Source organism: Phacochoerus africanus, chromosome 1 (assembly GCF_016906955.1).
Source record: "Phacochoerus africanus isolate WHEZ1 chromosome 1, ROS_Pafr_v1, whole genome shotgun sequence".
NCBI lineage: Eukaryota > Metazoa > Chordata > Mammalia > Artiodactyla > Suidae > Phacochoerus > Phacochoerus africanus.
Window position 1 is genome coordinate 288,601,753 of NC_062544.1, and position 16,270 is coordinate 288,618,022.

At 53.1% G+C, this 16,270-nt stretch overlaps 1 protein-coding gene across 7 annotated transcripts in view; it reads left to right on the forward strand.

Moving 5' to 3' along the window:
* The window catches only part of PCNT (pericentrin), a 104,877-nt gene that overhangs the window by 3,771 nt on the left and 84,836 nt on the right, over positions 1 to 16,270 (forward strand). For all 7 annotated transcript variants that reach the window (XM_047798573.1, XM_047798547.1, XM_047798581.1 and 4 more), the window contains exons 3-7: positions 8,686 to 8,781; positions 10,768 to 10,990; positions 12,084 to 12,139; positions 13,254 to 13,428; positions 14,134 to 14,270. In XM_047798573.1, coding sequence (XP_047654529.1) covers positions 8,686 to 8,781; positions 10,768 to 10,990; positions 12,084 to 12,139; positions 13,254 to 13,428; positions 14,134 to 14,270 — 687 coding nt within the window. The remainder of the gene's footprint in view (positions 1 to 8,685; positions 8,782 to 10,767; positions 10,991 to 12,083; positions 12,140 to 13,253; positions 13,429 to 14,133; positions 14,271 to 16,270) is intronic.

The window sequence follows — 16,270 nt, forward strand, 5'->3', positions numbered from 1 at the left end:
GGGTACGCATCTGGGGGGCTGCTGCTTTTGTAGAACTGAGGGACCTGGCACGTGCTCCACCCTGCCCTGGGAGCTGCTGGTCAGAACTCTCCCTCCATCCCCGTGGTCTCCTGGGCCGGAGGCTGGGTGCCAGGTGCCCTTCATGTGTGTCCTCTTGCTGCTTCTCTGGGGTCGAGCTGCGGTTCTCAGCAGCCTTGTCCCATCACTGCCGGGTAAACAGAAGCTGTGTTGAGAGGGGACACTTACTCCTAGTGGCTTTTTTCTGTATGTTTCCAACCCAGGCTCTTTGTGGAGAAAATCTTGTAGTGTACAACGAGCATTTATTAAAATTATTGTATTTTCTGTCTTTTTAGGGCTGTACCTGTGGCACATGGAGGTTCCCAGGCTAGGGTTGAATCGGAGCTGCAGCTGCCGGCCTACACCACAGCCACAGTACTTACAGATCTGAGCCACATCTGTGACCTACACCACAGCTGATGGCAATACCGGATCCTTAACCCACTGAACAAGGCCAGGGCTCGAACCCGCATCCTCGTGGATACTAGTTGGGTTCTTAACCTGCTAAGCCACAATAGGAACTCCTAATTTCATATTTTACTTTCAAATCAGACAAGTCTTTTTTATTTTAAGTTAAAGGTTATTTTTTAATTTTTAATTTTTTAAATCTTTTTATGGCTGTACCTGTGGCACATGGAATTTCCTAGGCTAGGGGTCGAATTGGAGCTGCAGTTGCCGGCCTACCAGGCAGTGCTAAATCTTTAACCCACTGAGCGAGGCCAGGAATCACACCTGCATCTGCGTGGATGCTAGTTAGGTTGGTTACTGCTGAGCTGCAGTGGGAACTCTTAGCTTTTTGTTTTGAAATAATGCCAGACTTACAAAAAATTTGTGAAAAATAGTAGAATTCCTGGATACTCTTCAACTAGTTTTTTTGAAATATTAATGCCTGTATAATCATAGTATAAATCACAATCGTAGTGTAGTATGAGGAGTGTAAGTTACGCAGTCGTAGTATGAATGGCTTTGAAGCAGTACTGTGAGCTGGCTGATAAACGTTGGCTGCTCGAATGTTCCCGTTTTCCGGTCCAGGATTCTGCATTGCATTTCAGTGCCTCGTCACCTTGATCTCCAGTCTGCACGGTTTCTCAGTCTGCCTTTGTTTCTCTAAGTCTGGCCCTGGTAGATACCATCTGGGTATGCGGTAGGATGCCTGTCAGTTTGGGTTGTTTGCTGTTTCCTTCTGATTAAAGGCAGGGTGAGCGTTTTGGCAGGAACCCTGCGGAAGTGCTGATGTTGTGTGCTGAGGGCACCACCAGAAGAGGCGCCACTGGTGGGCCTGCTAGATTTCTCCTGGTAGAACATTTGTTTAAAAAAAAATGTTTTTTCACTTAGGGCTGCACCCGCAGCCTACGGAAGTTCACAGGCTAAGGGTCCAATCAGAGCCACAGCTGCGACCTACACCGCAACTCACGGCAACACCAGATCCTTAACCCACTGGGCAGGGCCAGGGGTTGAACCCACGTCCTCAAGGATACTAGTTGGGCTTGTTACCACTGAGCCGCAATAGGAACTCCCTGAAATTTGTGTTTTTTTCTTTGTAGTTAGTATTTTGGATGGAGATACTTGAAGAACCTGTGTTGTTTCTCACCGTCCTTTCTTGCACTAGTTTTAGCCTCCATTGGAGATTCGTACCTACAGTAACTATGGTGGTGGCCGGACGGTGGCTTTCCGTTTCCCCCTTTCCGTCTACATACGTTCATTGGCATTTTGCTCTTAAGGAAGAACTCTTGCTCCCCCCACCCCCATGTATTCATTTCTGTATGTCAGCATGGATTTCTAGATACTTATTTTATTCTAGTTTTTTTTGTTTTTTGCTCTTTAGGGCCGCACCTGTGGCACATGAAGGTTCCCAGGCCAGGGGTCGAATCGGAGTGACAGCTGCTGGCCTCCACCACAGCCACAGCAACGCCAGATCCGAGACACGTGCCAGATCCTTAACCCGCTGAAGCAAGGCCAGAGATTGAACACACAACCTCATGGTTCCTAATGGGATTCGTTTCTGCTGTGCCGCAATGGGAACTCCCCTATTCTAGGGGTTTTAATCTGTCATATTAATGTTACATTTGTTGGGTACACTTGACCGTGGGGAGTGCCTTTGAATTGGTGTCTGTGACCTTTTGACATGCCCTCACCTGAACTTCCTTTCTTTCTGGCGCCAGGAGTTTCCAGGCTTATTTTGTCCTTTCCCTGCTGCAGCCCCCAAATCAGCTATGTCTTTCAGGAGCCCTGCTTCCTGCTGGTGGGAAATGGTATTTAGAAACCAAGGTGTGTGTGCTAGGTGTGCTTATTGCTAGTGGGGTGCTTCTAGGCTGTCCTAACAAACAGCTGGAGATGACGCACGCATGCATACACAGACACGTCTCCGTCTGTCTCATTGTCTAGTCAACGTATAATAACGTCCATGAATTCACACGAATATCTTCAGTTCCAGTCCAACACCACAGAACTTTTTCTAGCTTTTCTTTTCTCCTTATTTTTAGTTCCTTTTTCCCAGAGTTGAAAACCTGGCTTCTCTCTGCAGCATCGTTGCTTGTCTGCTCAGTCTTTGACTACATGCAGCTTAGTTTCAGAGTTGCTCATTCTCACCCCCAGGAAGAACAAGTGTAGGAACTGGAGTAGCCGTGTGTGTACACAGGCAGCCCCGCTTTCCGAATGTTTGCTTTCTGCCGCCTCGCTTTCATGAAGGATCTACATGAGAACCTGTTTTTGCTGATAGGAATCCAGGGGTGATTTTCACTTTCACGGAGAAAGGCAATTGCTTCTGTACTTTTATGCCGTTTTGGCGTATGAAGGCTTTTATAGGACTGCTCTGCTGCTGGGTAGTGGGGGAACCTGTAGTTCTTTTTGTCTTTATCATTCCAAAGTTTGATGTTTAGTGTTCCCAAGTTATTTAGGTTCTTTTTTTCCTTATCTCTTCATTGTGGTTATTTTATTTGCTTATAGTACAGTTAGTTTTACTTGTTTTGTTTCTTTGTATTCTATTTTGGTTCTCACATCCAAGTTGATTTTATTTATTTTTTTGAGTAAGTGAAACAGTTACCAAGGTTCTAAAAATCAGAGCTCAGAGTTCCCATTGTGGTGCAGCGGAAAAAAAATCCGACCAGGAGCCATGAGGATGCAGGTTCGATCCCTGGCCTCGCTCAGTGGGTTAAGGATCTGGCATTGCCATGAGCTGTGGTGTACGTTGCAGGTGCAGCTCGGATCCCATGTTGCTGTGGCTGTGGTGTAGGCCGGCCGCTGCAGCTCTGATTCCACCCCTAGCCTTCGAACCTCCGTATGCCTCCGGGGTGGCCCTAAAGAGCAAAAAAACAAAACAAAACAAAATCCAAAACCCAAAGGTAAGAATCAGAGCTGTACTCAGAGATTGTCATTTCCTCCTCTTCCCACCTCCTCAGTTACACGCCCCCCTCACAGACAAACACTCTCTTTAATCCCTGGTTTGTCCTTGTAAGTGCGTGTTTGTTTATGTCCCTTTTTATGTGAAAGGGATCTCTTGCACGTGGCTGTTTCCCTAACGTAGACCTTGGACGCGCTCGGTCGGTTCCTGGAGATCTTCTTCGTTCCTTCTTCCGAGCTGCACAGCACATCTGCTGAGTGCAGGCCCCGCGGTCTGTTAACCCCTCTTCCACCAATGGGCATTTAGGTGATTTCTGGTAGTTTACGTGACACACGGTGCTGCTGCGAGTGACCTTGTTGGTGTGTATGTTATTGCATCATAGGAGGTATGTTTTTCACGGTAAATTCCAAGAAGTGAGTCAGAGGCATGTGCAGAAGGTGTTTTGTTGTAGTAGTTTTCAGTGCTTCCCGTCGGGAATGGCCTTCGAAACGTGGCAAGACGTGAAGGAATCTTAAATCCACAGTGCTAAACTGAAAGAGGCCGGCCTGAGAGGCTGCAACCGTGTGAGTCCATCTGTGTAACATTCCAGAAGAGGTGAAGTTCTAGAGACGGGAAACAGATTGTCAGTGTCAGAAGTTGGTGGAGGGGAGAGTCGAACAGGTGAAGCATGGACTTTTTTTAGGCTGTGGCACTTTTCTGTGTGGGAAGGTAAGTTAAAAAAGCCAAAAACATGTGTATGCAAATTTAAAAAATTTTGTTGCTAGAGGATCCCCTGAGGGAACGCAGGATGCAGCAGCTGACCCTAGCTGCACTCCCGGGGTGTGTGGCCCCCTCCTGAAGGGGAAGGGGAAGGGGACTTGCTGACCCGGCAAGTCTGGAGGTGAGGGAGGCGGTCAGATGAAGGCAGAAGGAACTGCACACAAGCACTGGGCTCTGGTTGATCAAGTCGTTTCCAAGGCTAAGCTCACGATCCTGCCGGGTGCTGGATGCGGGGGTGGGAGCCAGGGCGGGCGTCTCACTGCCCAGGACATGCGCGTGTGGCCCAGCCTCGGTGGGCACTGGGGTTGGTGTGAAGTTGAGAGTGTCTGGGGTGAGGGCCTGTGGGTCTGGGCTGTGTAGGGGAGGCCAGCTGGAGGAAGGGAGGGAATGGGTCCCGGGAGGTTGAGAGGCGGTGTCTCAGCCGCCTCAGGCTGCTGCTGAGATGCCACCCACATTGTTTTCTCGTGGCTCTGGAGGCTGGACATCTACGGTCAGGTGCTGTTGGGGTTGGTTTTGGCGAGGCCTCTCTTCCTGATGTGCAGACAGCTACCTCTCCGTGTGCTCCCGTGGCCTCTTTGCAGAGGCAGGCTGACGTCTCTTCCTCTTAGGAGGGCATCGGTCCTGGCAGAGTGCAGCTCTACCCAAAGCCCTCATTGAACCTGTTACCGCCCCAAGGGTCCATGGCAAACACTTTTGCTGATTCCTTACATCCTTCCGCTTCTGTGTTTGACATATACATGAAATACACTTGAAATCTATCTCAGATTGCTTAGTTATCCTAACAGTCTGTATGCTCTGCTTATTAAACTTTTTTCCATTCTCTGTTTCTCTGACTCTGTTCCATTTTCGATGGTTTCTATTGCTTGTTTTCAAGCTCACCGATCTTTTCTTCTGCAATGTCTAATCTTTTAAGTAGGCACTGACTTTTTAAAAAATTTTCAGGTATTTTGTATCTTTTATTTCACTCATTATATTCATTTGGAAAAATACTGTGTATCACTATAATAGCTATTTTAGTGTCCTCATCTGGTAATTCTATCATGCCTGGCATTTTTGGGTCTATACCCTTGACTGGTTTTTCTCTTTGTTATGGGTCAGTTTCATCTTTTTGGCATGTTTAATAATTTTTGACTGTAACATTGACAATGCTTGGCTTTTTTTTTTTTTTTTTTGCTATCCCTGCAGCATGTGGATGTTCCCAGGCCCAGGCCATGGACTGAACCCACACCAAAGCAGCGATCTGAGCAACTGCAGTGACAGCACTGGATTCCTTAACTCAGTGAGCCACAAGGAAACTCTGTGGAGTCTATCGTTGAGTGTGTGGATTTTGCTGTTTTGGCTTTGTTTTGGTACGAATATTCCCTTTTGTCTTTTTTGTTGATTTGTAGTAGTTTTTAACATTTTTCCTACTCTTGATTGCCTAGTTTTTTTTCCCTTTTTTATCTTTTTTCTTTTAGTCTTTTTGCCTTTTCTAGGGCCCCACTTGTGGCATATTGAGGTTCTCAGGCTAGGGGTCTAATCAGAGCTGTAGCCACCGGCCTACGCCACAGCCACAGCAACACGGGATCTGAGCTAGGTCTGTGACCTACACCACAGCTCACGGCAACGCCGGATCCCTAACCCACTGAGTGAGGCCAGGGATCGAACCCGCAACCTCATGGTTCCTCGTCAGACTCGATAACCATTGAGCCACGATGGGAGCTCCCTCTTTTTTGGCCAACTTGTGGCATATGGGAATTCCTGGGCCAGGGTTTGAATCTGAGCTGCAGCTGACACCTACACCATAGCTGCGGTAATGCCAGGTCTTTAACCCACTGTGCTGCAGTGGGCTCTTTGCCTAGTTTCTTAATGGTGTCTTGGATAAGCGGATGCTCTTAACTTTGTTGTTGAATGTATCGCTTTTTCCTGTGGGTAGTGATTTCCATTCCTGTCCAGGAGATCTCTCCTCGTGTTGAGGTCGTGAAATACTCTCCTGTGTCTTCTTGAAGCTTTATGGTCTGGTTTCTATGTTTAAGTCTGTGATCCAGCTCAAGTTACTTTCTGTGTATGGAGCACCTTGACTTTCATATTATTTATTTATTTATTCTCTTAGGGCCACACCTGTGGCATATGGAGGTTCCCAGGGTAGGGGACGAATTGGAGCTGCAGCCGCAGCTGCTGGCCTACACCACAGCTCACTGCATCACTGGGTGCTTAACCCACTGAGCAAGGCCAGGGATCGAACCCTCGTCCTCGTGGTTTCTAGCTGGGTTTGTTAGTGCTGGGCCTCACCAGGGGCTCCCACCTTCACCTTTAGAGCAGTAGGTTAGCTTTGCTGGCTTTGAGTGTTCTTTAAATAGAGTAATCCAGCGTACACGTCCTGAGTCTGGGCCTTCGTATCCAGCATCTTGTTTAGTGATTCATCCATGGTAAAGGCTGTAGTTCATTCATCTTCGTTGTTGTATAGTGTTTTGCTGCATGAATGTACCTTGGTTGGTTTGTTTGTAAACATTCCCACACAGTGTATCTTTGGGGCTGTAATTAGGTGTTTAGCTGCCGGGTCAGTGTGTAGGTACATGTTCAGCGTGATCTGTTGAGCTGTGTTTTAAAACAGCTGAGTTTATATTTTCGGTGGCGGCGTAGGAAAGGTTTACTTGTTCTGTAAGCCGTCATCATTGGTGGTGATGTTGTCTTCTGTCTTAACAGTGTGGCGGCTGTGAGTGGAGTGTATTTTGGTGAAGTACAGGATAGGTTCAACATTAAAGAAAAAGTGAGTGTGATTCGTTTCCTCTTCAAAGAGAAAAGTCACAGGGTTCACGCAGTTGACACGGCAAAGGCGCGAGGTTGTGCTGGCGCAGGTGATGCGCTAGGCGTGTCCTCCGTTCTCACTGGTGTAAGACGGTGTAGCTGTCGGGGACTGAAGCTGTCTTTGTGGAAAGACCCTAATGACAGAGCCGACTCACTGACGTCGGCTTAGCAGACTCCTCAGTTGCGCTTTCTCTTGGAATTTGTCCTCTCACCTAATCTTGCAGTTTGGGGCGTTAAGTTCTTCGCGGGACAGCCCTCTCATTTCTGCTTGTCCTCAGATGAATCGTTCACTCGCGGATGCCCGGTTGTGGGGAGACCGGTGCGGGTGCTGTCCTGTGAGAGCTTGGCGTCTGCGGCGTCACTTTCACCCTCGGCCTCGCCGGCACCCTGGCCCTGACGGCGGGCCTCCTTGGGTTCTCCTCTGGGTTCATCTGATGATTGTGCAGGGTCCCCGCCGCCGACTTTGTTCTGTCACTTGGGAGGAAAACGAGGAATTCTTAAGGAACGGCCGTACAGAGAGAGGCTCTCCCGTCAGTTAGAAAGCAGAGGCGAACCGGCCCCCATCCTCCTGGGTGCTCCCTGGTGCTGCCGCCCCCTTGTGACCGCAGTCGTTGTTGGCCCAGTTGGGAACACTTGTGTGTGGCAGGACAGTGCTTATGATGATGGAAGCGCATCATGATGCGGGAGAAGCAAGATGCTTAGAGCCGTCTTGGGTCTTAGACATGGGGCTCTGGTGGACCCAAGTAGCAGTTGCAAGACGAAATGTTTTCTCTATTTACAAAAAAAAAAAAAATAAAGGAAATCTCTCATCGTTCTTTGGGAGGCCCGTAAGAAAGACTAAAACTGCACTGTCGGCCTCCCAAGTAGTCATCGCTGCCCAGAAAAACCGGTAACTGCGGTTGGGCCTCGCAGACCCCGGTTCTCTCCCCGTCGGAAGAGTGACGTGTCGTCGAGGTCTGCGCTGGAGGGACAAGGTGCACGTGAGGGTGGACGCCACCTGCGAGTGGACGAACTGGTGAATTGAGTGCCCTGAGCTTTTTGCAGATAAAAGCCCCAAGTGACTGTCAACGTGTGGGTCAGAACTCTCGGGGGAAAATCTGCCAGAAAAGTTTAAACTCAATTTTGATGTGATTTACAAAAAGAAACAAAAAATTCTCTTCTGCAAATTATCAAGGAAAAGGTTTACCTAAAAGAGGAAAATCTCGAAGCTAAAGCATTTGAATTTACATACAATGAAGAGCTTAGACAATGTGCATAGGGAGCTCCCGTCGTGGCTCAGTCGGTTAAAAACCCTGCTAGTGTCTGTGAGGGTGCAGGTCCACCCCTGGCCTCGCCCCGTGGGTTAAGGGCCCGGCGTTGCTGCGGGCTGCGGCGTGGGTCGCACATGCAGGTTAGGTGCAGTGCTGCTGTGGCTGTGGCTGTGGCCGGCACTTGCAGCTGAGATTCGACCCCCAGCCTGGAAGCTTCCACGTGCTGCACGTGTGGCTGTAAAAGAAAAAGAAAGAAAACGTGCATGAATCTGAAAGACCAGACTGTGTGGAGAAACATATGTGATGATTTAAGTGTTGGGCACACAGCGGTGTAATTTGCAGAAGCAGATTCGTTCAAAAGAGAGCAGCAGCATCATTAGGGAAGTAGCCACCTCACAGGGGTCGGGTGCTTGAGCTTCATCGGGAGGCGGTGCGGGGGGACCCCGTGGGCGTGGAGGTGGGTGATGCTCTTCTCCGGCTCTTCCCCTCCAGCTGGGGGACGCCCCCGGAGAGAGGCCGGAGGACCCGGAGAGGCCGCCGCAGCAGCTGGACAGCACCCGACAGGAGCAGCCTGGGGTCGTCACTAAGGTATTCTCCCCCAGGGCCCTGCGTTAAGGGGTGTCCTTGTCGGGGTGGGGGGGCCTTGAGTGGAGGAAGCCGCAAACCGCAGGCCTGGAAACCCCACGCCCAGGAGGCGGAGTCGCCTGCGCAGTCTGGCTGTGCGCCCCTGACTGAGTCCGGGTCTGCCTTCCTGTGACCGTGGGCCGGGTCTGGGGGGTGCTGAAGGCAGACGTCGGCTTTCCGGCCGGCCCGGGGGTCCGGGCCTCGACGCCCACGCGGCTGGTTGTGAGCGGGTTGCGGGGGGAGCTCCTGGACCAGTGGCGAGGACGCGTTGCAGGCTGGGGGCCAGCCTTACCCTTCTGGTTTCTGCTTGCTGTGAAGTCCATGTGTGCGGAATTGATTACCTTTCCTTAATCAATCCAGTTTTTCAAAAATGTATTTATTTATTTTTTGGCCACGATGTGCATGGCTTGATGTGGGATCTCTGTTCCCAGACCAGGGACGGACCTGGGGCCACAGAGGTGAAAAGCATTGAGCCCTAATCACGAGGCTACCTGGGAACTCCCCAGTCATTTCAGTTTTTATTGGTGTTTGGAGAAAATTTATGAGATTGACCAATTTCAAAGCGTTGTATTGAAAGTATGTATTTCATTTTTTTACTGAGGTATAGTTGATTTACATTATATTAGTTTCAGGTGAATAGCATAGTGATTCAGTGGTCTTATAAATTATACGCTATCAAAAGTTAATACAAAATAATGGCTATTATTAAGTCTTTACTTATTTATTTTATTTTATTTTATTTTTTTGGCTGTGCCCAGGGCATGTGGAAGTTCCCAGGCCAGGGATCCAACCCAGGCCCGAGCCATTGCAGTGACACCCTGGATCCTTAACCCACTGAGCCACAAGGAAACTCCTTGTCATGGTCTTTTTAAAATTATAAAATACGTATAAAGTTTACTGTCTTAACCGTGTTTAAGTGCACAGTTCTGTGGCATACCCACATCCCTAACGTTGGGCAGCCGTCACACCCTGTGAACTGAAGTGACACCTCCCCCTCTCCAGTCCCCAGCGCCTGGCAGCCGCCTTTCTCCTTTCCGTCTCTCCTGCGTTGTTTTTTTCGTTTTTTCTCTCTTTAGGGCCGCACCTGCATTATGTGGAAGTTCCCAGGCTAGGGGTCTAATCAGACACCACAGCCACAGCAATGCGGGATCCGAGCCGCATCTGTGACCTGCACCACGGCTCACGGCAACGCCAGATCCTTAACCCACTGAGTGAGGCCAGGAATTAAACCTGCGTCCTCATGGGTACTAATTGGGTTTGTTACCGCTGAGCCACAGCGGGAACGCCTGTCTTTACAGTTTTGAGGACACTGTACACTCAGTAAGTAGAATCGTAGTCAGCCTTCTGGGTCCGGCTTATTTCATGGCTCATGATGCCCTCAGGTCCATGCCGGTCATAGCATGTGTCACAGGTTCCTTCCTTTTAAGGCCAGATTATGTCCTTTGGATGGATGGACCCCATTCTGCCCACCTGTTCGTCCAGGCACAGGCAGTTGGGTTGTGTTGCGAGCGGTGCTGCTGTGCACGTGCGTGTACGGAGATGGTCGCTGGGGGACCTGCTCTGCATGGCGTTGGGGGGGGATGTTCCCAGAAGGGGGACTTCGGGAGTTCTCCTGTGGAGCAGCGGGTTAGGGATCTGGCAGTGTCACTGCAGCAGCCCCTGGCCAGGGAACTTGTGCCTGCGCTGGGCTTAACCGAAAACCGCCCCCCCAGAAACCAAAAGCAAAGAGCGGAACTGTGGATCACATGGTCGTTCTGTTGTTAAGTTTTTGAGCCACGACCAGGGTTTTCCACAGCAGCCGCAGCGTTGTGCATTCTCGGCGGCACGGAGCTTCCAGAGTCCCCGCGTCCGTCCCGGCAGCCCTGCCTCTCGGTTCTCTGGGATGTGAACGTCCAGCCCCCCGACCCCCGGCCGCGCCCCACAGCCGCCCCAGCACCTCTCTCCCCGCAGCCCGTGCCGCCGCTGGAGCTGGAGGCGCTGCGCCTGAGCCTGAGCCACGCGCACGCGGCGCAGCTGGAGCGCACGCAGGCCGCCCTGCAGCGCGAGAAGGAGGCGGCGCTGAGCGAGCTGCGCGCCGCGCTGCTGGGCCGCCTGGCCCAGGAACGGGCGCTGCTGCAGAGCGGCGCGCAGCGGGAGCTGGAGCTGGTCCGGGAGCAGCACGGCCGCGAGACAGGTACGCGCCCCCGCCGCCCCTCCCGCGCCCCAGCCCCTCCGCCCCGGGACGCCCGCCCCCGGGGGCCGGGTGGCCCTCTGGCCTCGGCGTGTTCGCGGATGTTTCGGTCCTCCGGTTCCCGGGTTCGCTTTTTGGTAGCCGCTCCTTCGTGTCAACATCGGGTGTTTGCAGGACCGTTTCCTTGAGCTGCCCTTCGGGTGCCACACGCGTCACCCAGCAGAATGTTTGCAGGGTGCCTGCCGTGGGTTGTCGGGTGTGCACCTCGCCGCGGGCCTCGCCTGGGACTGTCCCCCCCTCCCCCCGAGCCCCGCCCCCAGCCCCTGCGGTTGCACAGCCTCCCGCTCTGGCCCCTGGCTGCCGTCCCTGCTTCTTGCGGTCGCCTTGGGCAGACGTCCTCTCCCACTTGCGTCGCAAGTGAAACCAGCGAAACGCGCTGCCTCAGTCAGGCCTGTCCTGGTGCTGTTAGTCCACGTGCCCCCAGGAATGCCCCCTGAAACTCTGCCGTGCGGGGCCCTGTGGCCTGGCCTCAGAGGGTGGCGTCTGGACCTTTGCTTGAATTCTGGGCTTGCTCAGGCCGCCCTGTGCATGCGTGGGGCGGCTGTCACCTGGTGTCACCTTCCCTGCCCCAGCTCGCCCATTTTCCGGGGCCCAGCCGTCTCTCCTGGTGCCCACCCACCTCTGTCCACACCTGGCCTGGTCCAGCCTCACCTCCCTCCCTGGCTCCTTGGGCAGGGGGTGTGGGGACCTGGGGCGTCGTTACGGTCCCGGTTTGCTTGGCTTCCAGCCCTGGGCCCGGCCGGTGGGGTCCTGGGTGCGCGGGGCCGGGTGCAGAGTGGGCGGGCTGAGGGCCTCGTGATCGGGATGCGGCCCCAGAGCCAGCCTCTCCTGCTCTTGGACCATCGCGCCGGCTGGGTTCCCGCCCTTTGTGGGCACCTGACACCGTCACATGCTCATTCCTCACTTCCTGTCCTGTTGTCCCGTTATGTTGCCGTGAGTTCGCGCGGGCGGCCGGTGGTGCTGGAGCCTCCTCTCCCTGGAGGACTGAATTGTCTGAGCCTCAGTTATCAAGCGAGCTTTTACGTTTCTGTTGCAGCTGAGCTGAAGGAGAAGCTACGATCAGAAATGGAGAAAAATGTCCAGATGATAGAGGTACGTGGGTGAGAACCGTCGTTCTGGGTACGCGGTAGTTTTCCCTTCCTCCTGTCCCTCCAGCCTGTGCCTCGCTGGGCCCCTGGGCCCCTCGCTTCGTGCTGGTGGAAGTGGAAGTGCGCCTTACTCCGCGGTGTGGCCCCCTTGGAGCTGCGTGTCGGGGCCTCTGCAGTGTGGACCCCCCTCAGAGCAGCCTGTTGGGGCCCTCGTGTTGCCTTGTGTGACGCGAGGCTCTTCCGTCCCGAGTGGATTTTGAGCAGCCCCCTCGGCCTGGCCCTGGTGTGCCCTGGACATAGACCTGGGTCCTCTCGAGGTGCGGATGGTGGCGATTAAGGGATGGGCCTGGGCCTCGGGGAGCCGAGGGCAGTTGTGGGACCAGCGCGCCCACAGCTGGGGGTGGCGGGGAGGCCCCGCTCGCAGTGCTGACCACGGGGGCAGGTCCTGTGACTGTCCAGCTGCTCGCACTCCATGCCCCTGTTTGGGGAAGGAGTTCTGCTCTAGGGTGGCACGGAATTAGCTCCTTTCTGAGGAATCTCTCGCTGGCCTTTTGATCCTCCTGCCCCAGCCCTTTCTCGAGGCTCCGCGTGCGGGAGGGCCGTGGGCGCTGGTGACAGCAGAGGAAGTGGGTGACGACCGGGACGTGTCTCCCTTCGGGGCGTGTGCACGTTTGTGTTCGGGCTGCTCTGGACGCGTGGTCGGTGGAGGATGGCCATCAGTTCTGGGGTGGGGGCTCGTGCTGCAGCCCCTCCCCCTCTGAGCTGGACGGAGGGGACTTTTCTCAGGGCTCTTGGGACAGGCCGTGGCCCTGGCAGGGCGCAGGGGCGTCGCTGTAGGGCCCGGATCTTGTGCGGGGACGGGTGTGCTTCTGCACAGAGACCAGTTCTGTTCCTGCAGGTGCTCCTGGTTCTCTTGTCCTGGGCTCTTTGCCTGCAGGCGCTTCCGTTCTCGCCCCTTCAGCCGAGTGGGGGGCTGCCTGGACGTCCCTGTCGTGTCCTGTCCTGACAGTCTAGTCTGGCCTGGGCGACAACCACTCCTGGCTTTCAGATGTGCAGTTAAGTTTTTTCCTTGATGATTGACTCTTGGCCATCATTTCCTTTTTCCTCATTTAAATTAGGCCCTGAAGCAAGACTGGGAATCCGAGAGAGATTTATGCTTAGAAAACCTGCGGCGAGAACTATTGGAAAAGCATCAGTTAGAACTGGAGAATTTACAGAACCAGTTTCAGAAAGAACTGGCAGAACAGAGAGCAGAATTGGAGAAGATCTTTCAAGCCCCAAGTCAGGCTGAATGTGAGTCTCTAAAATGAGCAGGTTTGGAAGGGGCGGAGTTTTCCTGTAACGCCATAAATGCCACGTGACCGGCTGGCAGGACAGAGTCAGCCTCGGAGTCCCTGGCTGGTCACAGCCCCCTCAAGTTCCCTGAACCTTCCGGAAACCTTTTTTTTTTTTGCGCCTTTTCTAGGGCCACTTCTGCGGCATACAGAGGTTCCCAGGCTAGGGGTCGAATCGGAGCTGTAGCCACCGGCCTACACCACAGCCACAGCAACGCGGGATCCGAGCCGCGTCTGTAACCTACACCACAGCTCATGGCAACGCCAGATCCTTAACCCACTGATCAAGGCCAGGGAGCGAACCTGTAACCTCATGGTTCCTCATCGGATTCGTCAACCACTGCACCACGATGGGAACTCCTGAAAACCTTTTTGTTGGAGATACGTTTTGCACACTCTGCTGCTAAATTGCTACCAAAAAAGTACTGTGCAATTGTGCACTTTCTGTCCTGGGTCACCTGTTACCCACGTGCTGATGCCTGCTGGTCAGTAGGCGCTGTCTGCTGGCCCGCTGGCCGGCGTCTTTCCGTCCCCCCCACCCGGAAGAGAGCGGGGTCCTGAGAACGGGGTCTGGCGGGCGCCTGGGGGACCCAGCATGTGTGCAGCTGTCGTTGCTGAGGAGGACGTGGGCGTCGCGGATCACCAAGGTCTGTGCCATCTCCAGGTTCCCCTCAGACCCCGGAGGCGCAGCATGAAGCCGCCCCGAGGCCGCCACACGCAGACCTGCCGCCCGAGCGCTGCCCGTGCTTGGGAGACGTGGAGCTGAAGTTCAAGGAAAAGGAGAAGGAGAACCAGCTCGAGGTAGGCAGGCGCGTCCTCCCTGGAATCCTCTGCGAAGGAGGGTTGAGGAGATCTTGCACTGGGGCCGTTTCCTGTTCAGTCCTTGGCTGAAACTTACACCCTCACTTGTGTATTTCTTTATTTTAAATCGAGGCGTAGTCCACTCACGGAATTATCTCCGTTTTGGGTGTACAGCAGTCGTAATTCGCAGAGCTCCTCCTCCGTGTGTAGTTGGGAAACACCGGCTGTGTTTCCCTTTGCTCTGCAGTCGGGTCTGTGATTGAACTCACGCCCTTCTGCCGCAGTGCCAGAACCCTAACCTGCCGGCCACAGGGCACTTCTCCTGGGGCGTCTTTTATTTTTTATTTTTAATTATTTCTTTATTTATTTGTTTTTTGTCTTTTTGCCTTTTCTTGGGCCGCTCCCGCGGCACATGGAGGTTCCCAGGCTAGGGGTCCGATCGGAGCTGTAGCCTCCGGCCTACACCACAGCCACAGCAACATAGGATCCGAGCCGCATCTGCAACCTACACCACAGCTCACGGCAATGCCGGATCCTTAACCCACTGAGCAAGGGCAGGGACCGAACCCGCCACCTCATGGTTCCTAGTCGGATTCGTTAACTGCTGCACCACGATGGGAACTCCTATTTTTTATTTTATTTTATTTTTTGTATTTTTAGGGCCGCACCTGCAACATATGGACGTTCCCAGGCTAGGGGTCCAATAGGAGCTACAGCTGCTGGCCTACACCACAGCCACAGCAATGCAGGATCTTTAACCCACCTAGTGAGGCCAGGATCGAACCCGCAAACTCATAGTTCCTAGTTGGAGTCATTTCTGCTGTGCCACGATGGGAGCTCCGGGGCTTGTTTTATGCGTAGTCGTTTGTGCCTCATGATCTCCTGTCCCTTTTGTGTCCCTCCCCCGCCCCTCCCATTGCTAACCACGAGTTTGTTTTCTATGTCTGTGAGTCTTTTTCTGCTTCGTGTATACATTCATTTTATTTTTTAGATTCCACATATAAGTGATATCATACAGTTTTTGTCTTTCTCTTATTGGCATAATATTTCTCACTAAGCATAATATCTTCCAGGTCCGTCACGTTGCTGCAGGTGGCACTATTTGAGTCTTTTTTTTTTTTGTGGCTGAGTAATATTCCACTGTGTGTATGTACCACATCTTCTTTATCCAGTCCTCTGTCGATGGACACCTGGGTTGCTTCCGTGTCTTGGCTGGCGTGACTAGTGCTGCAGTGAGCACGGGGGTGCATGTATGGTTTCGAATTAGTGGTTTTGTTTCCTTTAGGTATACGCCCAGGAGTGTAAAATTGCTGGGTCACATGGTAGTTCTGTTTTTAGTTTTTTGAGGGACACCATACTATAAGCCCGAATTTAGAGAGATTTTTGGGGAGTTCCCACTGTAGCACAGTGGGTTAAGAACCATTTTTTTTTGGGAGGGGGCTGCACCCACAGCATAGGGAGGTTCCCAGGCTAGGGGTCGAATTGGAGCTGTAGCTGCCGGCCTGTGAGACAGCCACAGCAACATGGGATTCAGGCTGTGTCTATGACCTACACCACAGCTCACGGCAACTCCAGATCCTTAACCCACTGAGTGAGGCCAAGGATCGAACCGCGTACTCATAGATCCCAGTCAGGTTCCTTAGCCACTGAGCCACAACGGGAGCTTCGTGGGTTAAGAAGTTGACTGTAGAGGCTTGGAGCCCTGGCCCGGTTCCGTGGGTTGAAGGATCTGGCGGTGCTGCAGTTGTGGCGTGGGTCACAGCTGCAGCTCAGATTCAGTCCCTGCCCTGGGAACTTCCATAGGTTGCGGCCCTAAAAATTAAAAAAATAGAAAGAAATGAAGAGCCTCTTAGTGTTTGGTGGGGCTGGTGGGCAACCAAGTCAGGATCCAGTCTGAGCCTGTGCGCCGATGATGGCTCTCAGTTCCTCCTCAGGGAGCTCCTGCGCTGAAGGGGCGCCCAGGGACGCCTGCAGGCTTGGGACGCGGGCGCGAGGCCACG